Consider the following 22917-nt stretch of genomic DNA (forward strand, 5'->3'; position numbering starts at 1 on the left):
AAACTGCCAGAGTTGAAATTAAGGTTGGATTAAATCAAAGTCATTCTAGCTGGGATATTATTTTTAACATTTATTTTCAATTGTGGCTTGAAAAAAAACATGCAATATCTGAGGAAATATGCTGTACCAAATTTTTCAATCATCTAGTCATGGAAAGCTGCTTAACTGGATGACAGCTAACTAGTTTAGGTTTGAGATTTTGCAGCCAAAATCTACAGTTGACCATCTATAGACCCTCTCTAGATCCACTGCAGTGACAAATGAGTTCAGTTAACAAGGAGCATTGCATTAATTATTGAAAATAAATTACTGCATATTAAATGAAATATGGACCTCAAGGACATGTTTACATCATAGCAGAGTAATGGATGTACTCTAACCAAGTCTAAAATGATTTTGCATTCCTCATTCCTACCAACACACCCTCAAGTTGACTACCATTATGCACACACCCTTGTACTCAAATTTATACAATGCGTTGGAGATTCATATTTTACCAAGTACAGATGTGTACACTAGTGACTGACAGTGAGAAGCTTCAAGATGGAAGGATCAAAGCCGGAGCAGGGTTTTTATTGTACTATATAGTTTAAAATCTGTCCCATCTAGCTTTTCACTACAGACATCCCTTTTTATGGGAATATTTGAAATCACAAGTCTTTAAAGAATAAACCCTTCCACCCATGGCTTAATAAATCCATGTTTTTTTTCTCTCCAAACCAATTTGGCTGTGGAAAAGAGGATACATGGGCCCCTCTTGATGCAAGCTTGGATGCACAGGGCATTGCATCAAGAATTGATAGGTTTTATTGCCATTATGCATCTTTTCTCATTATTTGGAAAAGTGATGGCCGCAGTTAAAACTTGCACAGCATGTGCAGGTTTAAGTAGTGGAAACCTCGAGAAATGTAAAACCTACATACTTTAACCTGAGCATTCCCATCTTAAAGACATACTGCAGGGTATTATACCAGTCCACCCTTTCAATAAAACAAGCAGTTTATTGCTCGCTTTGAAGAGGGCTGATATTTAAAAGGTTCTTTCTCAGGGGAAAACCTGACAGTTTAAAGGGCTACAGGGGTGTTTAGTATTGTGCATGTTGAGATCAGTCAGCATTGAAAATGTCACAGCTGAAGACTTATGGTGTTCCAATAACTGCTGCCCTCTTATGATGAGAAGCACATCCCAGCAGATGATAAATTGTGTGTCACTGCAGCAAACACTTTTCAGTTGCTCTCTGGTTATCTCCTGACCTCTATCTCACTTAATTCTGTATGTTGCAATTACCCACCTGTTATATGGTCATTTTATTGTGCCTTCCACCTTACTGGATTGTTTCCTCTCCTTGACTTACGGTTAGCAGGCGATCATCTGGACGGTGAAGGTTGGATGGTTCCCTAGCCAGAGTCACGGCTCGTTAACTGTGCTATGTCCCAGTACACAACCTGGGTTGTTGCTTGTTGGAACAATTTAGTGATGGAGGCATAATGGAGGGTTGAGAGTATATAACGAGTGGGCGAGGTATTGTAAACCCTGTTCTGGAAGAAGAGCGGTAACGTGGCAATGTGTTTTATTAGGGTACAAACAAATGATGCCAAATTCATCTCTGGAGAATGTCCCCCAAGCGGAATTATTGTTGATGGAAATGAGGTTTGCATGGTGGAAAAACGTATATTAACCGCCTTGCTGGGGTTGGAACCTGGATAAAAGCATGGCCAAATCTTCTTAATCTCTACACAGAAAAGTCCAATGGCTTTGAAGCAATGTTCAGACATAACACTATCAATGAGCCCACTCAAGGGGAAAAAAGCTGTCTCAAAGTCGCCACATTCTCGCTCAGAAGCCTCAGGTATTCTGTTACAGACAAGCGCTCCATGTGGCCAAGCATGAACCTTAACGTATGTTGACAGCTGATATGCACATCTAGGCGCTCATAATCCTTGGCACCAAATGTGCAATCAATCTAGATGAACATCCAACAGACTGGTCTCTCTTCAACACCTGGTAAAGCTCTTGCCATACTTGTCTTCATGTTTCTAAGCCTTGTAGTTAGAGATGCAGTTTTCTTTCTTTATGGTATTGTGTGTATTGTATTACAACTATAACAAAGCATTTATTCATTTTTTTTCATTTCCAGTGTTGAGACGCTCTCATTGCAACATTTAGAAAATAGATTGTTCCTTTGTGTGTCTTAATCTGCAGTAGGAAGGGAGATTTACCACTGAGGTGGTAAACAGTTTCAGGTGTATTTTTGTATCGAGTCATTCAATTCATTTGGGCGCTAGTATACCCTTCCATCAAACAGGGTTAATACAGTATTTCCAGTTAATCCTATACACCAAATAAACACTGCAATATCTGCACACTGATACATAATCACGCTAACAGCTTATAGACTCAAAAGGCAAATTATTCACTTGTGTGTACATTCATATTTGTATTCATCTCTTCCAGGGCTTCGTATTCGCACATCTGTGTATATGCAAAAATCCATTTTGTGTCCCTGTTCCGTGCTGCTGTCTGTATTTTCTACATTAAAGTATTCATAATGCCTTAATCTAGAGTTTCTAAAACACCCCCTAGACATGCAGACAGCCAATTATTTCCAGCTTTACCATATTAAAACCTGTATCCTCCCCCTGCATGATCATTTTGCAGTCAATACACATCAAACCACGTCATTCAGCATTACGTTTATACTCCCACCATTCCTATGCTAGTCACATCTCTGGTGGCAACCACATAGGCATTGCAAATCCTGCCCGGCGCACTTTTTCCCTGGCCTTTCAATTCACAAACTCTCCAACTGAGAGGGTGGGGCGAAAAGCCCTGATCTTAAACACTTGGCTAGAAATAAGTAGGTGGAGGAGATTATGGGAATTAAAAGGAGCCTAATGCATGAAGAAAGACTGAAATACAGTCAGACTTGACTGACATCCTAATAACCTTGGGTCCCTGCTATTTTTCTGGATGGAGAAGGCAAAGACTTCTGGGTAATAGAATAGCCAGGGTCCATGTGCAGAATATTGGGCGAGGAGAGTGGAAAGAGCAGAATAGAATGAGGAAACAGAGAGGAAGAAAACCGCTGCGAAGGAAGCGGGTTGAGCTATCAGATGGAGGATTCATTATCACCTGACCAAGCTGCACACAGCGCTGCGTGAGTGTAATAGAAAAGGACACACTCATCGCCCCAAGTCCAGCTAGAAATGAGCCTCCTTCACCCCTCCTGTCTACCCTCTCTCATTTGCACTCTGTCAGACCCCTCCACTGTTCAAATTCTATTCAGATGGATATCCCTTATCTCCTTCTTTCATATAGGGGGCCTACTCCCCCCTGTCCTGGTGCTTCTCTGGTGGTTCCAGGCATCTCCGGCCACCAGCTATAAAATCCTGTGAGGATACTAAACATGAATTATAAACTATTCATAACGTTATCATTTGTTGTTGTTTTTGAACGCAAACAATACTGTCATAAACCTAGGTTAATAACCTATACTCTGAGCAAAGATCTTGATGAAGATTATGAGTGCAATGTAGGCCACATAAAGGACATGGAAAGGCAGACTCTTTTTCTTCCCTTGTCTTTTTCCTCTGCTTAAGGGAGGTTTCAGCCAACTGAATTCCCCCCACGACCCTTCAATTTCTAACGACACTGGAGAAGCTACGGTGGCCTGTAAGGGGCCAGGAGGTGCAACCACATCGAGTAGTGATGATACACCTTGATAGATGTTTAATTTGTTTGAGCTATTTAGTCTGTAAAACTAAAGTTTATAAGTAGGATAGAGATTATGATTAAAATATATTATACGTCCTCTAGAGCCATTTGTCGAGTCAACATTTCCGCCATGTCCGTTCCGCTAGATGCCACTAAATTCTACACAACGCTCCTTTAAGATAATAGACCCTCTAAAGACATTTCTTTGAGAACTGCGGCCAATCATACCGAAATACATATTGTAGGAAACGCAAAGAGAAAGGGTTCCTCTAAATCAAAAGGTTACTTCCTATGACTGGGATGCTTTTGGGACACACACGCTGTATCTCTGCTCCGGTCTGAGTGCTGTTGGAATCACACCTGAGCTGGATAAGCCAGCTCAAACCAGGGACTGTTACAGAAATACAGAAATATATAAATACACAAACAAATGCAACTTTGCAGCCGTTGTTGAAGTTTGCCTGAATACAAATCTGAAAGAAACGTAAGAAAACGATATAATCGAAAGTATATCATTTATGATTTTGAAAAGAGGACAAAGGACAGCGGCAGCCTAGATGAAGTAAATGTTTTGTCCACAAATAGAAGCGCCTCAAACACAACCCTCCACAGTCGCAAACATGGAAGAACCACTGTGTGAAATGAGGCCCACACAATCAAATATCGACACACGCGCTTCTTACCTGACGTTCGGCATGATCTGAATTCTTTGTACATCGCTGAGATGTGTGGTCAGTCTCCGGTCTCGCTGCGATTCTGTTTTGGAGAAACAACAGCATGGGAAATAATGGTGAGAGATGAGACTTTGTTGTGAAGCTTCTGAAAGAAAACCAACACCCGCACGCAGACCGCAAACACTGCCAACCCTAAATGATCTATTCTGTAGTATGTTCAAGGACACCTGCTGGGAAGGGAAATAGGTGCCACAGTGAAAAGGGTCTCAGCTTTCAATGGAGAGTGAGGGGGGGGGGGCCGGTGGGAGCGAATGCAACCCATCCACGTCTCTTGAACGGCACACAACTTCCCTGCTTTGTGGAGCAGCAGCTAATCCGAAGCCAAGGAGAGTTCTGAGGCACGGGAGGGTCCCATTCACTTGCATTATTAACACTCAAACTGGAGCAAACGCTAACAGCAAATACAGGGAGCTGCCTAAGAGACTTGCAGAGAAATGTGTAATGCATTATATCTGGGCAAGAGGGGCCTGAGGCGTTCCTGATGACCAAACTAATTGGCTTGCCCCAGCTATTATGATAATAATATGCTTATGTCACACCATGCAAAAACACTGTCAGGACTGCAGTGACTCCATAACATCCCTCAAATTCCAGACCTAACCCTTTGGATTTTGATAAGCAGGTACATCTGGTTAATTAAGTGATTAGTTTAAATGGTAAATGGACTGAATTTATATAGCACTGTTATAATATAGTGGCCACTCAAAGGGCTTTACAATATTGCCTTACATTCACCTATTCACACACACATTCACACACCGAAATCGGTGTCAACCATGGAGCTGCTAGGGTTAGGAGTCTTGCTCAGGGAGAGCTCGACACTCACCTGGGAAGAGCCGGGGATCGAACTAGCAACCTTCCGGTTACCAGTCAACCCACTCTATCTCCTGAACCAATCTTAAATCATGGTACCAATTTTACCGTACATGTAAAGGAAAATTATTCTACCTACTTCTGAGTGAGATGTCATTTGTATGTATACATTTCCACACTCCTAAAAATAGTAATAATAAACCTCCAATGATCCTCCTAAGCCAATAACTCCCCTAGAGCCAAACTTATAGTTCAGCTCCAGCACAGTCACACAAAAGAAATGTTCATTTCTTCCATACCCGTCAAAGTGAATAATGACCTGCAGGCCGGAAACAACTGTAGTGTTGTCCTCACTCCCATCTCTAAACAACTTTCCTCTGTATTGACTTTTCCCCATCAGTATGAAGGTTAAAACTGGCCAAAATCACTGACCAAGGTAGTCACCAAAAAGCCATTCTAATGGAGATAGGGATAGCCTTAGATAAACCCCTAGCCCTTAAAAGTTAACAAGTGGATTCTGCCGCCTGTTTCATCCTCAGTCTGGAGAATGGAACAAAAAAAACCTCCATTTGGATGGTTCCGGGGGAACTGGTATAGACTGTGCGCCAAACGAAGTGGACACTTGTCCTAAAAGAAAACAACAAGATTAAATAAACATCCTATCCATGAATAGCACCTTTCGCCTTAGCACAACAGCCCAGGGTTCGGCTTTGCCCACATAACGGTAGGGACATCTTCGCAAAGATCCAAAGGGATGAACCGAATAATTAAAGAGGCCACAGAGTTAATCTTCAACAAAGTGTGACTTATAAATCAAATACATTCCTGGGTTTCAAAATCGGGTAGAGTACACCAGATGAGGGCTATTTTTCTTCCCTAATGCCTCTCATAAGTGTGGCGCTCACAGATGAATTATGTCTTGACCTTGTAACTGTGCACCAAATTAGCACAGCATAACCATGGAGGCAGGCTCAATGTCGATCTGCAGAAAGGTCTTAAAACATTGAGCTGGGATTAAACGCCTCCGATTCAGCAGTGAATGTGCCAGAAAATAAGGTCAGGTTGGCCAAATGGTGCTACTGCCAAAAATGGTTGCATTGAAGAATATGCATGTTACTTTACTTGGGATTCAAAATCTGAACTAGGAGGACCATGCAACAGTGGGGGCTCAACACACTAGCACAGCTAAAATATTCATAGTGAGAAAGGAACACAGAAATCCCATTTTGCACACACTTGGTAGTAACGAATTACAATCCCAGAATACAAATAAGCATGACATTATGATTCAAATACATGCATTCAATAGCCTCTTCAAGGAAGACGTGCTGTGCAGAAGTTGCCCTGATTGAAACTATGGACATCAGGTAAGATTAGCTCCCGCAAAAGGTAGTAAATTTAGAGATTTATGCATTTGTATGGCCACCCAAAGCCCTTTACAATTATTGCCTAACATTCAGCCTTCAAACATTCAAACAGCAATGGCGGTAGTTAAAGGGATGCTATGCATTGAGAGTTTGTAGGTATATAAATGGTGCACAGTTGAACAGATTCTCCTCAACATATAATGTACGCAAAATATACACATGGAAATTTTCGCTGTGCACCATTAACTAAATTAATGTGCAAATCATCATTTAGTGTTGATGTTCCAGATTTACGGGTTGAATATGATTAAAAACAAATGATTTACAAGATAAACATGTACTCAGTGCCCCTCCTCCTGCATTGGAGCCAAGTCCCCAAAGATGGACCACATGCATGATCTAAAACACTTCGGGTGATTGCTCATCTTGATTCATTCCAAATGACACCGCACACGCCCGGAGCCCGACTGCGATCCGAGATTGGCCCGCGCGTTGAGGGAGATTATCAGAGTTAACTGGCCTGCAATGTGATAGAGAAGAGGGATACCGAACAGCCGGATGTGGACCCTCATTCATCTTTTGGCCCAGCAGCTGGAGAGAGGCTGCCTAGACGAGGCATAGACCGGCGGAGACCGCATTTGTTCGCTTGCATTGAATTCATCACAGTGACTTTACTGGAACTGATCCATACTTCACAAGCATCTCTCGCGTCCCTTTTCCTCTTCTTGTAGCTGTGACTTTGCCAGAATGCTTATCTCTATGATGCAGTACCTCATCTCCTGCAGAGGCGACAGAGGAAAAAAAAAAATGCTTTGGGGTCCTGGGAATTTCGAGGAAATGCGTAGGAAGATGTACGTGTTTGAGAAAGATGACATAAGTAAAACTCAATGTTGTATAGCTATGTGGCTTTGAGAATAAAGTATGTACACATGTAGAACTGCTTTCGTTAGGTCAATGAAGACCTACCAATACATATTTACTATTAAAAAATGCTGCACTCAACTCAAATTATTACTTTTAATCCAAACAAATGAGAAGTTTCAGTTTAAGATCATTTTATTTCAAAATGCACTTCTCAGCCAATTGTCTCTTCTCTAAATTATTAAGCTTAGTTTTTATTTATTTTTATTATTAAATTGAAAACAGACTGGATTCTGTTGAAAGGCAACTGTTTTTATGAGAGGCAATGGATAAAAAAAAGGACAGGGCTGCGACTGGCGTGTTGGACCCAACACCACTCGCCCTGGTAATGAGCAGCATGGCCCACAGCTTGACATCCTCTAACCCTACACCCCATTGTAAAAATTGTACTTAAGGCAACAATGTCAAACCGTAAAAGTGAATGAGGAAAACACTCCACCAATAGCTATGTAATGTCAACATCACTGAACTCCAATGCTGCGCATCAATAAAACAGATGTTAACCAGCATGCATGTTGAGTGAATTTCTAGTGGGGCCTTTTAATGTCCTCTGATTGCAGGATCAGTGCTTGTTAACGGAAAGGGACATGCTTGAGATTGTTTGTATGTCTTCATTGGTGGTGAGGATAGGATGCCCATGGCAACGCCATGGTAACAGCTGCCACAGAGAAACACAATGCTGGCTTATGAATACAGCATTGTAATATGAATATCTTTCTCGTTGGATATGTTTTAGTATAATAAAAAAAAAAAAGCAGGTCGATTTTACATCCCCAAAAAGGAAATAAATGATGTTGTTTACTGGCCATGTTGCCTTATTTTATTATTTTGTCTGAGGTCTAATTTGACCAAGCCTTTGTTGTGGCTGGGAATTCTGGGGATATGTGGGCGGCCTTACAAGTCTGCATTAATTGCCATACTGATAACTAGATGTATAAGAAAAACTATTGGCTATGAGTAAAGTTATTGCAAGAACTTAGTCCATTCTCTTTTCTCCAGATGTCTCCACAGATAGAAGCAAAAACGTGTATTCCAACGCTGCATAGAATCCATATTTCCATGTGTGAGTCAATGTATGGTTGTATTTAATACTCTTTGATCTTGATTCATCCGTTCGTATTAAGGGGTCTAAAAAGGTATTCAACATGGTTTATGGCGACAGTGAGCTGCCAGTGCAATCCTTTCTTTAAGTACAAGGACAACCTATCCCTACAAACAGAGATGGTGATGTAACCACTGGCACTGTAGTTGAATAAATGTCTACAAGTGTACCGCTTGGAATGGACATGTTTGAAAATTGATGAAGAACATTTTTTTGATTGTATTGTACTAAATGTCAATTAACAATGGATCTAACAACAGTATCCTATGGATAGGCAAATTGTTAGCATCGGTGGATTGGATATCACCCAGGTGGAATAAGTTCATATAAAAAAGGTGAGGTGGAAGCTCATAAATATTAATCTGTTATTGCAGCAAATATACAATAACATACAAATATTGTGATGCAACAAGCTCTTGGGGAAATTATATCATAAAATGAGTTTGTTGGGGTCGCCACAATCTCTTGACCAGAGGCATCACTTTTGGCCTATATCACACAGGTAGCTTATTATTGCCTGCTTTTGAGTTTGTTTGGAATGGATATAGCGCAACAAAAAGTAAGAGGGACAAAACTGAATCAAAAACGAAGGCCAAAGTTGGCAGACAGGTTAGACATGCGAGTATGTAGAACAGGTGCCAGGCCCTCAGCATTGGCACAAGGTTCGACTTCACAGAAAAAAAAGATTTCTGGGGTGATATAAAAACATAATTTCATGTATCACCTGGACATGAAAACACAAGGATTTCCACACAATGGCGATATACTAGGGCACATTGGAAGTGGGGCTCTATAGGTCCAGGTTTTGATAAAGCAAGATTCAGACAAATCGAACAATTAACAAGTCATCGTCAACAGGATGTAGCCTCACTCATCAAAGTGTATTCCCAAAAGTCTTTAAGCACTTTAAAACTATTTACCATAAGCATTTTAACAGCATGAACTTGACATTCTACATTTTAGCTGAACTGCCCTCCCAGATCTCTGCAGCGGCCTGACCTTGAGTCTGACAGCGGCTGGGCTGAAGGGGCCATATTATGTGCCATAATAAGAGGGGATAAACGACTTAATGATGCAGACCCGGTCTCTTTTCATTGTCTTTTTTTTTAAACTCTACCAAGGGTTTCTGAGCCACAAAGTTACTGCCTCTGTAGTGTTAAGACGGAGGAAGAGCCTCACCTCCTTGACAGAGCATCACCACTGAAGGCTAGCTTGGAAGGACCTCTCTCTCGCTCTCTCTCTTCCCCCCCCTTGTTATTTACGAGTTGGGTGTGGGCCAGTCCATCTTGTTCAACAGCCATAACCTGGTGTACTCTTCATGTCCATGGCCAATGAAGAGGCAAGGTGAATTATTCTCCCCCCCCCCCCCCCCCCCGCTCTCTCTCTCTACCTCTACCTCTAAAATTCTGGGTTTCTGCTGCAGGTTCATTTTATTAATGGCAAAAGGCAAGCGAGAAGAAAGCAAAGTCGGCCTATTAAGACCTGTAGCACAGGAGAAATTGGCAAACAAACCAAAGAAAATGTGTTTTGGCAAAAAACTAAAGAATAACAGTAATCCAACTGTCACCTGGTGTCCCTACACTGATAGGCAAAGGCATCTCAAATAGTAGCAAGAAAACACTGACACAAGAAAATCCCAGCATCTTCTGGCCTTCACTTGCATCGACTAGGGAGGGACTCAAATCTCAAACCTCCAGTGACGTTTTCCAGTTAGAGAGAGAGAGAGAGAGAGAGAGAGAGAGAGAGAGAGAGAGAGAGAGAGAGAGAGAGAGAGAGAGAGAGAGAGAGAGAGAGAGAGAGAGAGTGAGTGAGTGTGAGCCCTATTCGGTGACAGTGTCTAGGGCACGGGTTGAAAAGAGAAGAGGTTTGGCAGCTTTGGAAAGTGCAAAGATGCAGCCTTGCGTAGGAACCAAGGGAGGGTTCTGGCTGCTTTTGAGTGCTTCTGACAGGAGATGCCGAGGTAGGAACCAAGGCATGTAGGACATGTACGGTCGGGAAATAATAGAACAGGACCAATGAGCTACACCTCCCCCTCATCTTTTTCTCATGTGATCCTGAAATAAATTCACAGACGTGCTATCAAAGTTAATTAGACTGCTGTCAGTTATGACATCCTAATCACTACCTACCAACATGCATAACATCACGATTTCAGTTGGCTTTATGAAATGGAGGATAAAAACGCAACCGCAAGCTTGGTTGTGTATCTGTTGTGTGTGTTCTCTGCAACCCCCCCCCCGGCTCTAATGGGCAAGCTTTGATGCAAAAGCTGACAAGCCTCTTCTGCTCCTCATTGTGGTCGTTAATCTTAAAAGGCTAATTACCTTCTTCTCTTCTGAAGCCTTCCCCCTAAAAGGAAGAGGAGTGCTGTGGCTATTACGGCAGAGACATGGGAGAAAAAAATACCATAACCAAGATGAATATGTGGGACTCCTGGACAGACCGAATTTAAACTAACTGAACATTTTTGAAGACGAGAGGAAGTTGAGCACATAGTGATGTATTCAAATTCATTCAGACTTCTGAGATTTCCATTTTCGTAGTCAAGCCAAACTGAAAGTGTCCTGCTGGACTCTCAGCATTTCACCCCATATTAACATAATTTCACATCGACATAATGTTGTCTGAGCACTGAACAGCAGTGTACAAACAGTGAAATCAACCCGCTTATGAAGCAAAGATATAAAGCTGGAATACTAACGAAGATGACCCATAACCTCTAACAATTGTTGAATTGTTTACCAGTTTGACGAAAGATGCTACCATGCGTAGAAGAATATGCAAAACACTATTTCTCCTTTAACCTTGTTCCATTTCTCCACCACTTAGCTCACTGCAATCATTCCTCCCCCCTTACCAAACTCAACGCTAGCTCCAAGCAAGCATCAATAATTCATTGTTTGAAACGGATACAATGAATACCAATTCCCTCATATTGTCCAGCCCCGTCATCAAAGCTGATTGCACAACCTGAAGATATTACCATCGGTGGCGGCGGCAACGCGCCTGACATTTCGACCAGTCAGGCAGGACCGACGATGAGGCAGGGGACAATTAAGAGCCTGTTGCCTTTGGACATCGGTCCAAAGGCAAAAAATAAAAAAATTTAAAAAGTATAATAATACGTTGTTTGGTTTCAAATTATCCAAGCTGAGTTCCTGATATAAAAAGGATACAGGGCAAGGCGCCGTTTCAATGGGCAGGTGAAGTCATCATGGAGGTGTTTGTAGTATAGTAATGTGTGGCTTATCAAGACAAAGATAATCACAAGAACAGTTCTTAGCCTTTATAATGCTCTAATTTATTGGACTAAAATGTATGCAACAGCTTAGAAGTGCATTTTGAATTCAAACAAATGAATTGCTTTGAATCAAATTTTTTTGCAGACTGTAATTAAGTATCAGTGAAGTCGTTAATCTTATTTGGCAGACGACGGTTCCTACGTGGGCATATGTATGCATGCAAATATGCAAATGTGTCTAATTAACAGTTAAGTGGCCCTCCCAGATTATAGGTCATGAAAACAACTTGTCCACTTCCTTACTGGCCACAGCGCTTTGCAGACTGCACTCATCCCTTCCAGGCTGAATTTACTGATGGATATCCAAACTCGGAATCAGCCGACACTATTAAGAGGTCTACTGGAGCGCTGCGTCTTAACTGTTCCCAAAGTGCTGAAATTGGCTTGGCAATTCATGCCTGCTATTGTCTGGGGCCACCGTGACCAAGTTAATTTCTTGCCAGACAAGCGCAAACAATTATGCAGACACACAATCAAAAATAAAGGAGAAATTGAATCATCTGAAAAAGATGTTTGCTTTTTGCTTTTTCCGCATAGAGGAAGGTTACAGGAAGTGACCCGTGCTAAATGAGCGCTACCAGATTAAATTACAGCAAATCGCCTCTTGCCTACGATTTTCGTATTATCTATAAATAATAAAATAAATGCCTGTAAGAAACTGATAATAATGAAGTCCAACAGAAAATGCAAATGTAATCAACTATTTGCTGGCCCACCGCTCCAACTTGGGTTTTTGAACTTCACCAAACACAAGTGAAAGGAGTGAAAGGCCACTGCTTCTGCCCCCACCTGCCTATTTTAGTACTGGATTATTCCTGGTAATATTAGAGTCTGACGAGATAAGTCTTCTCTCTATATTCATGGCAGCAGGCTGGATGAACCAGACATCATGTGGTACTATGTCTTTTAGGTTTGCCTGTCATGGTTGGTCAAACAAGGGACAGAATGCATGGTCCAAGACCGTGGCTGTGGCTATTTCATGGAAGGTCTTCGAGGATGTATTGAAAATTCAGAACAAATTATGTAGTCTCAGAACATACTATATCCATTTTAGAGATAAGAAGTTGACGGTCTTCGGGTTAAATCTCTGCTCTAAATCCATGACAGAATCCACTAAATCAACCAACCTCTCTATCGCTGTATGCCTGGAATAACGGTGCAAGCTGTAGTATTTGAATATATATAAATATACATAGAAATTCTCATCATATCAAATCATCCCAACTATTTAGCAAAAAGGTTTTTAGAAATAACAAAATCTGTACTTTTTATTTTCCTGCAAATCAACAGTTTATCAAATATATATACTGAACCGATTGGGATGCAAACCACTATCTCAGCATCACAGACACATCACTGTCCCGTACTGTGATGTGTCCCCCCCCCCCCGCACCCCAATCCATTGTAGCCAGCTGGGTCTGGCTGCAGCCCTGCTACCTGCTGGCCTTATCGGACTGTGTTGCTTCATGGAGCTCTGTGCTGCTGTCTCTATTGGCATAATGATGGACCGAAGGCCTGCCTCCCCAGATAAACACCTCCCCTGTTCCCCTTCCTGGCCAGTCTTGCTGCAAGCGTTAAAAGGATAAAGTGACTCTGCCTCAGACGTTAGACCACAAAATGGCCGTCGGGGACAAGTCTGCAAAGGATACTGGATACGGTCCAGGATATGTGGAAGTGATGGGTTAGGTCGGTGGCGATGGGAGGTGATGGAGAGAGAGTAGGAACATATTAAGGGCTTTTGTGCCTCGACAGGCGTGATTAACACCCAGGATACTTGCTGAGAACTGAAATCAAGAATTAGAGCATTATCCCATCAATATGAAAAAGTCAATACTAAAAAGGAAAGCCAAAGTTATCAGCTGTTTTAAAGCAAAAGTAGATTAAAAGATAAAAGGGACCATTTACAATTCTGAACTATTAGGGAAGGATAATATCCAGTAAAGGAGAGCATGATCAAAAATCGAATTAACAAATGGTGTAAAAAGAAGAAAGAAGAAATCTCCAGTGGTGCCTTAAATTAAAAATATGTTTTATAATTGTATTCCCAGAGGCAGTTTGAAGAGGACATACTAGAGAGAACGGGGTATAGAGTACAAGGAATTTTAAATGGAGTGAAATGAATGCTGCGAAAAGCCCCAGTATACTGATGGTAGTCACTGAAAGCACACTATGGCACCTTCATGTTATTCAGGAAAAAGCGTGCTTTCTTGCTACACATTGTTCAGCTAATATTATCTCTGGAATACATGAGATTGGTTAATGGTGTAATGGAACCGAGGACATTTTGACTTTGCTTAAGAACAATCTTCATAAGGCAGAAAACACAAAATCGAAAAAGGGGGGAATTGTTCCTTCTCATATTGTATATTATTACTTATCATTATAAAATCAATTAGTCATATTTATTATCATTATTCACTCCGAAGGCCATGTAATTTACTCTGAAGTATACGATAGGATCTATTGATTAAAGGTTGGGGCACTGCTGCGCATGAAAGCAAATAAATTGGCCTTGCAAGGCAGCCGTTCATCAGCAGACCTAGGTACAAGCGTGCCAGGGCGAAAATAGCCATCTGTAGCTGTCACACATGCAAGGCATGTGCCCCCTCCACCTCCGTGCTACCACCAGTTCGCCAGCCAATAAAAAAAAAAAAAAGAAACCACAGCAACAGATTACACCACCTGGCCTTTCCACATTGTCAGTCTATGAGTACACCAGACAATAAATGAAAGGTGACTGCCTGGGCCCAGCCAACCTGGACAGAACCCCGTGCTCAGGGGCCCAAGAGGGGGATATGGAGTTTCAAAGGCTACCTTTCGGGTCACACTTTTGGGAAGCTGTAATTGGAAAGCTTTTGGAGCCTCTTTATAGGCTTAGCTTATGGATTTCCCTGACATTTGTGAACCAATCACGTATTGCATTGTTCCCCTTACGATAACTGCCTGACAGGTGCCTGGTAAATAAACATCTGGGTCATTGTAGGTAAAAATATTTGTTTGTATGCATCCATATTCACCGAATACAATCTGATATTGTACACCAACTGTTTGTGATTGTTCAACTTTCTTAGTTTGACTCTGCATAACTCTTTGCAAAAGCTAGTTTAAGGAACCATTTCAAGATGAGCTGGACGTAGGCCTATTATTTTTCAACTATTTGCAGGAGTGACATATATAGATGCACCACAGATGGCAACAAAGCCTTTGATTAGAGCTTGACTTGTCAGACTGTCAAGCTGGGACGAGGCATCAAACACACGACGCATCAAGAGCGGATTCTCATCAAATCCAGGCCACACAATACAGGTCTAACAATGACAATTGGGAGGAGGAAAATCAGGCTCCTTTACACATTGTGGTAAACCTAAAATGGATACGCATCCTATTTAGTCAACAGTGGACCCTTAGGAACACAAAGGAATGGAATGTAAACTAGTTTTGCTGGGGGGGGGTTACATATTGTTCCAGACACGCTGGACCCGCTCAATAAATTATCCCAGGGACATATTTAATAACAGCCAGACAGCCACACTGTCTGGTTTGCTCTGCTTGTTTACCCTACCTTTAGCTTGATGAAAATGGAACCAAATGCGTCAGTTCGTCAAAACCGATGAAATACATGTAAAATAACAAATTAAAAAGACTATGGGAGATATGCAAGCAGACTGTAGAGAAATGGCAACGTACGATAAGCAAGAGTCATCAGACTGACTATTTTAAAGATAGTGACTCGTCAATGAAATGTCGAGCATTGTGTGCTCACAGAGTCAAAACGATTAAGTTGTACCAGTCTTATAAAAAAAAAAACGGTAAAGCGGTGTTGCTGTGAGGGTATTTTGGCAGTAATGCCAGTCATGCAGTGGTGTGATGGAGGGCTTAGAATTGAGCCCTCGAAACAGGTGTCTGTATCTGTGGGGTCCTGAATGGTGTGGGCCCCACTGAGGGAAAGGCGCTCAGCAATTGCTAAGGAGAGAGTCATGCAGCAAGCTACTAATCACTATGCTCAGGTTTTCCTTTTCTGGATGACGGCTTGCTCTGGTGAGTAATGCCTTCAGGAAGCTACACTGGTGGGGGTTAAGGAAAACTACAGAATTCCCTTACAGTGCTCTCTTTCACAACGTACGTGCAAACACGCAATAAACCAGACTAATGTGACTATATGGTTGTAGTGGATGAGGTACACACACACACAAGAAAAAAAATTAATCTATTTTATCTATAATGTTCCATTTTACTTTTTTGTAAAAGTGTAAATAATTAAAATAAATAAATGGAGAAATATCCTGCCCTGAATCCCATATCCTGCTATTTGATATCATAAATAAATACAACACACATTTACATACATACATACATACATACATACATACATACATACATACATACATACATACATACAGAGACATAACAATTTGACAGGTTGACAAGAAATGGAAACCAGAATATAAGTAATGGCGGCCACACCGGATCTTGAAAGCAGAGAAGGTATTAGGCCTCTATGGTCTTTAATAGGCCCACTTCGCTGGGGTAAAGTTGCATACAGATTCAATCAAAAGGTAAATGAAGAAAGGCCCTCATTTTCCAGTCCACTGCAATAGTTTGAATTAGGAACGCTTTCATTATAAAAAGGGAAATGTCAGATTCTCCGGAGAGAAAAAAATATCAAATTTATCTATGGTTACACTGAAATTAATAACGTGTAGTAGGATTGTACGATCCAAAAGAAACCACGGATGGAAGACGGGAGCTGAATCTCACCCAGGAGCACCAATTTAAACACAGACACGGAGAAACGGCCCGGATGGAGGCATTATATTATAAATCATCTATTGCTAGGGATATCTTTAAATGGGAGCGCTCTCAAGACGTGTCTCCCAGAAGGGTGTCTGCTTTCCCATACTCTTTAATAAAACATTGCCTCTCGAACAATAATCAAACCGAAAAGGCAGTATCGTCAGAAAGCCAAAGAATTGAACACTGGCATGGGGAAACTCATGGAACATCAGTCCATGGGTAGAATCAAACAGCTGAGTTTGATCGAGGGGAAATTGAAACTAAATGTTCAAATCCTAAACAGCGTCTACATGGGTACCGGCCTACTAAATAGTGGTGTGTGTGTGTGTGTGTGTGTGTGTGTGTGTGTGTGTGTGTGTGTGTGTGTGTGTGTGTGTGTACACTGCGGGTGACTTCAGCAGGCCCATAACCACTTATATTTAGTAACCACGGCGGCAGGAAGAAGATACTCGGAGCCATTAAGACAGTGACAAATGGGTTCTTCTCGGGACACACAGACTGGAGGCTCCAGAAAAACGGATTTCACCTGTGATGCTGTTGCCGTTTGTTAGACAAATCTACAAGCAGTGTGACCAAAGTTTACGTACAAACCCCTTAGTGCACTCTCTGAAAGGTAATGACATATCTGGGACTCTCAGACCCGTTTTGTTACATAAGGCCACACAAATCACTGCACAACTGCATTGAGAATCCAAGCGAGTTCAGATAATTGCCCTTTACTGCAGGTTGGCTGGAAGCCCTGGAAACGGTATTAAAATGATCAGTCTCAGATGGGTTTGCGATAATCCATGAGCCAGAGACAGGGAAAAAAGGGCGGGGAGATATAACGAATACAATGAAAGTTTTAAGTGCGGGACGTTTGACAGTTCATGCTTTCACTCGGCCTGGTGGCTTAGCAGGGAGCCTGTCCGTTGTGTCTGAGGACAGCATGCCTTTGACCGATGTCTTTGCCACCATTAGCTGCTACCGGGAGGTCAGCCAAGCCGACGGATGCCAAGATTCTGGGGTCATGGTGAATAAAAGTCTGGCCAAACGGCATTGAACGTGAACGCGGTGGCGGGCCGTGCAACACACGCCCACGCCGTGCTTTCCTTCAGGGACTGTCCCTGAGCTTCTGAGGTAATTCTCCATGAAAGGGGCATTGCACAATACAGGACCTCCCGCTGAGTGTTTGCACTGATTTATTCTGCTTTGGGTGAACTGTATACTAATTCCTTCAAGAACATGGTGGAGGAAAAATAAAAGTCTAGAAGGTACAAGCTGAGGAAGCCCTGATGCTGAGGAGGTTCTTTTTTAAAACAGCCCAAAATAGATTTCTAAACTTTAGGCATTGACTTGCTTGTTCCTGTTAAATAAGTCTGACAACTTTAGAAGCATAATTCTGAAAACAGTGAAACACCCATGTTTTTCTAAGGATGGCTCTCAAAGTCCAACTGAAATATCCTCCACTGTTAACAGTTATTGGACTAAAAACTGCTATCCATCATCAGCCAGCACCAACCATTCATACCATGTAGTGCAGACGCTTTAGCAGTATTGTCTGCTATGAAATGTTTTTCATAGGACTTACTATTCCAAATCAAACTAGGTGGCTATCCAAGACACACTGAAGGCTTAACTCGAGTAGGCAGCTTTTTTTGTGTTTATGCTCAGTTTTTTTCCTTGTTTCAGAACAATTTGAAATGTGTCTGTAAGATTGATGCAACGCAGGAAATAGCAAGATGATATTCAATAAAATTATTTTTCGCAATAACCCTAAGCTTGCACCAGTAAAGGTTCAAGACAAAATACATGCTTACAATTTCATTTCAAAAGGCGTCAGAGAAAAAAACGATCAAATAACCAATGCCACATTTGAAGAATGACCTGAATTAGACTTCCGGTGTCATCACCAAACAAGCAAAGTTCCAACTCCTAGCCCTTTCTTTCTCACCCCTGGGTTATGTGATTTATCTGGGACCCAGGGCCTGCCTACAGCAACTGGGGGTTCAGGGCAGGTTTTTAGTTCTGAAGAGCTGCACTACAATGCTATGCAGAAAATTTCAATAAAAACATTGCAAACCAGCCAGGAAAGCAAATTGAGTCAAGCGATTTAAAAATGGTTCGGACATATTCCATCATTCCCTGTGTGCAGGACGTAAATACTGAAATTTTCATTGTGAGAATTTTTGCCCCCATTTCAATAAGGGAAGCCCTGGACAGCAATTCAATAACATAAATACTTTTTCAAGTACCTGGAGGAAATTGCTTCCATCCTCTTTTTCTACAAAAATGTGCATGTCAAGCCACATATCAACATGTTGTGTACTTTGATGAAACTATTCTATGCTGTACAGCAGTGCACATTTATGCATCAGTTGTGTTCACCTCAATTGAAGTCACATGAGAATGGAGTACTACCACAATTGGCCAGCTAAACCAAGCTTTGTCAACTAATCTCCCAATGGCTATTATCACGTTTCGTTTCAAAACTGATCTCCAACCTAAAACGACAGAATAGGTAGTTTGTCAATATCACCCTAAACTACACATAGAAAGAAATAGGAAATGTTATCAAGGTTTTGTCAGTTAAAACAAATGGATGACATTCGTTATGTTCTCAGTGGAAAATGCAACATTTTAAGATAGTTTCGGCATTAAATAGTTTTGATGTTTCTTGGGCCAGGCGATGGGGGTCATACGGATCTCCATTGTTCATATGGACAAACGACCTTTTCTGTTGTTTTGGTCGGAGATCACGTTTGCCAACGCTGTCATCCAAGTTGGCATCAGATGACTGAAATGAAAGCACTAAAATAGGACACCCGCATCATTGATATTTGATCTGCAAAGCTGGTGTCAAGGCCTGGACACTGATACAGACAGATTTATTAAAAACACATCCAATCCAAAAAATAAGGTCTTTGAAATGCCTTATAGTCTACAGATCCTAATCCTCTGCTGAAACAAAAAATGTTTTTCTGTAATTTGTTGCATTGAAAGTACATTCAAAAATAAATTCTCTACCACCACAGTTTCTCCAAGTACTAAAATATATAGACAATTCTAAAATCAATACAAAGCCTATATGATGACTTCCAAGGATAGAGATGATCAAAATGTGAACTTGTTGCTCTAAAAGCAGAAAAAGACCAATCAGACATCCCCATTGAAACAACAAAGTCTGGCTGCAAAATAATAAGAGGCAGGGGACAAAATTGAGCACTTACAATCAGGCAAAGACACAGAGCCACCTATTGCAAAAATGAGTGGGAGAAGTGCATGAATTGCTGTAGACGCGACAGTGAAGATTTGGAGAATGGAGAATTAAAACAGTTTTCTTTTCCTCTCGAACACCCTGATGCAGTCAACCCGATGGGCGTGGGAGAGGAGAAGAGCTATCTGGATTTGATCATCATAAATATAAATATGCACGCTTATTTTGCAATATCTGCAAGTCAGGGATCACATTAATATTTTGCAGGCTTATCCTTCATCTCCATTATTGACTGTTATAGTTACTCACCACAGGGGGAAACGCGAGGCAGGGCATACCATGCATTGCGTTACTCTTTGTGTTGAGAGAGGCGATGAACAGTGACCCTAACCCCGATGAGCACATAATTACTTCAGAATCAAGGTGGTTTTAACAATTACGCTTCCATATTCTCAAATTGTCTCCAAATTATCTTTGAACCCTGCTTTTTGAAACAGCGAGGCTATAACGGGATATTTTGTTCTTCTTCTTGAAATCGTTGAATCAAAAGGTCATCCAGTCCACCAGCTGGGGTCAAAACAAGCATACCTGGCTGTTTTTAGATCTAAATACAAACGCCTCTCTGTCAGTGTGGTTTAGAGTGGCAAAGAAAACATTGACAGTACAACGAAGTGATCTCTAAAAGAATATAAGCTCGAGCCAAGCTCCCTCAACTCGTCTCTTTACTAGTTAAGGAAGAGTGTCGGTCCCCAACATGCCAGCTCTGGAAAGGAGTAGAATTATCAGAAGGTCAGGGCGGAGGAACCCAGCTCTTTAATTGTCTGTGTCACTCCTCATTTTGCCTCCCAACAGCTGTCAATTAGAGCCCAGCTATACCACGCCAGCATTTTTCACAGCAGGCCACAGACTGAATACCAGCGACACACCAGCAGTGTGCCATCACCGCAGTTACAGGAGTCTGCAGTCCCATTTCTCTTCCCTCACATACCAACGAAGAATACAGAAATATTGTCTCGAAAATACCCTCCGAACACCTGTGTAATCTTTAACAATTCTACATTCTTCAGTACCTTCTTACAAAAAATACAATTCGACAGCACGGACCAGTGCCATACACCTCAAATTAGCACTGCTTCTCGTTTGTCCACCTTATTGAAAATATGGAAAGGCAAGCGTTTTTATAATCAATACACTTTCCTCTTTCATGTAGCAATGAAACGTTACACTTGTGGGCTATTGTGTTTCTCCTCGGTTTGGATGCAGCAGACTAATGCACCGCCACTGAGGCCAGCCGACGAGTCACTCTCCTCTAAATCAATGTACCTGATCCTGCAGGGCTGCCATGGGTTCACTAATAACACCGGAGAGCGATCCGAAAGAGCATTGCCCTTTCTGATGCTCAGTGATCCTTATGCCCACCCAAAAATAATTAAACATTGCTTCAACAATGCAGTTATTGCACTCAAAAGCACCCGGTTAATAAGGCCATCAACCGTTTTAATACCATTTCCATTTGTGTTAAGCAGCGTTCAACCGCTTCAGACTTATTTTGCGCACAGAAATTAAACATTTCACAGTAACTACAGAAAGGACTATATACGCGAATCACTTATTGCCTTGGGATTTCCATCCTTCTGCCTTCCTCCTTGAGGAGCAGCTGGCCTCCTCTTTTGGGAAGAAGGCCCGTGGAGGGAGTTTCCTGGCCCTCACGCCAGAACAGACGGGATGTGTCCACTGCCCGCAGTAAATGAGAGACATATGATGTTTGTGTCAGTCCACCCGACCCTGGCTTCAACATGCGCTCTTAGGAAGGAGAACAACTTAAAATCGCTTTTTATTTTCGCACATTAATCCAGATGTCTTGGCAGCTTTGTGCGTGAGCCTCGAATAGCGATCGTTCTCATGTTGCAGAATGAACGCCAATGTCTCAGCAACCCATCTGCAACCTTCCATAAATCACATCTGACACGTCTAGGTCCATCTTTCCAAAAATATCTGATTTGGTGTAGGTTAAAGTGCTGGGACCCAATGGAATGTTTGGGCCTATGCATTTTGATGCAACTGCAGAACTAGATATAGTGTAGGCAATTAAGACCAGAGTGTATTGCCATGAATTGAATCATCTTCCATTTAAAAAAAAAAGAAAAGAAAAAAAAGGACACATCCAACATATAGCGCAATAAATAATGCATGTCCGCGTTGACAATCAATATTGAGAATCCATTTCAATCTATACCATAAAAACACCTTATAAATCAGTTTGACCAATTATAGAATTCAGAATGAGGGATAAAAAAAACAACATAACACTCTCCACATAAGAAGCATGAGAAATGTCCCACGCTGAAGTGAGTGAAGTGAGAACCGCCAGCATGTTTGGGTGTGGCAGTGCTGCACAGAGGTATCCGCTGAGCTTCAACTGGAACAGGGCAGGCTGCAGAAGCTCTTAGCTCACTTATCAACTTCAGTAGGAGAGGTAGTTTAGCCAAAGAGAAATATTTTTGATTTATTGGGTTATGCAAATCATTTGGCCCCGATTCCACATCTTTTTCTGACTTCATCCCAGATTGTCGTACAATTCAGTCCAGACATAAAGTGCTCTCCGGTTGAAAGCCCGAGCAGCCATGCTGCACACACCAGAATGCCGATATGAGATACTGGTTTGAAATACTGATTTTGAGATGGACACTTTGCAGGGCACTCTGCTGCCGTTTCCCAGAAATTGTTCATCAATAGAGAATCAACCAAGGGGTAGGTGGATCATGGCGGGTCTATAGCCTAAAATAAATGTAATACTATCAAGGACAACAATGTCCTGAAAAACAATGTCATATGTACATGGTTTCAAGTATTATTTTGAACCTGGTGCTGTTTAAGTCAAGGTCAATATGACTAAGGAGGACCCTCCCAAACAGTCAATAGTATATTTCCAAGATGCTGCTTGAAGTGTAGGTGAGCCTCGTATGAGCCTTTAT

At 41.7% G+C, this 22917-nt stretch overlaps 1 protein-coding gene across 1 annotated transcript in view; it reads right to left on the reverse strand.

The window, feature by feature from the left end:
* enox2 (ecto-NOX disulfide-thiol exchanger 2) overlaps nucleotides 1-22917 on the reverse strand; it is a 120549-nt gene that overhangs the window by 92138 nt on the left and 5494 nt on the right. The window contains exon 2 of the mRNA XM_079744546.1: nucleotides 4398-4470. Coding sequence (XP_079600672.1) covers nucleotides 4398-4431 — 34 coding nt within the window. The 5' untranslated portion in view covers nucleotides 4432-4470. The remainder of the gene's footprint in view (nucleotides 1-4397; nucleotides 4471-22917) is intronic.

The sequence above is a fragment of the Pollachius pollachius genome (assembly GCF_949987615.1).
Source record: "Pollachius pollachius genome assembly, chromosome: 10".
Taxonomy (NCBI): Eukaryota; Metazoa; Chordata; class Actinopteri; order Gadiformes; family Gadidae; genus Pollachius; species Pollachius pollachius.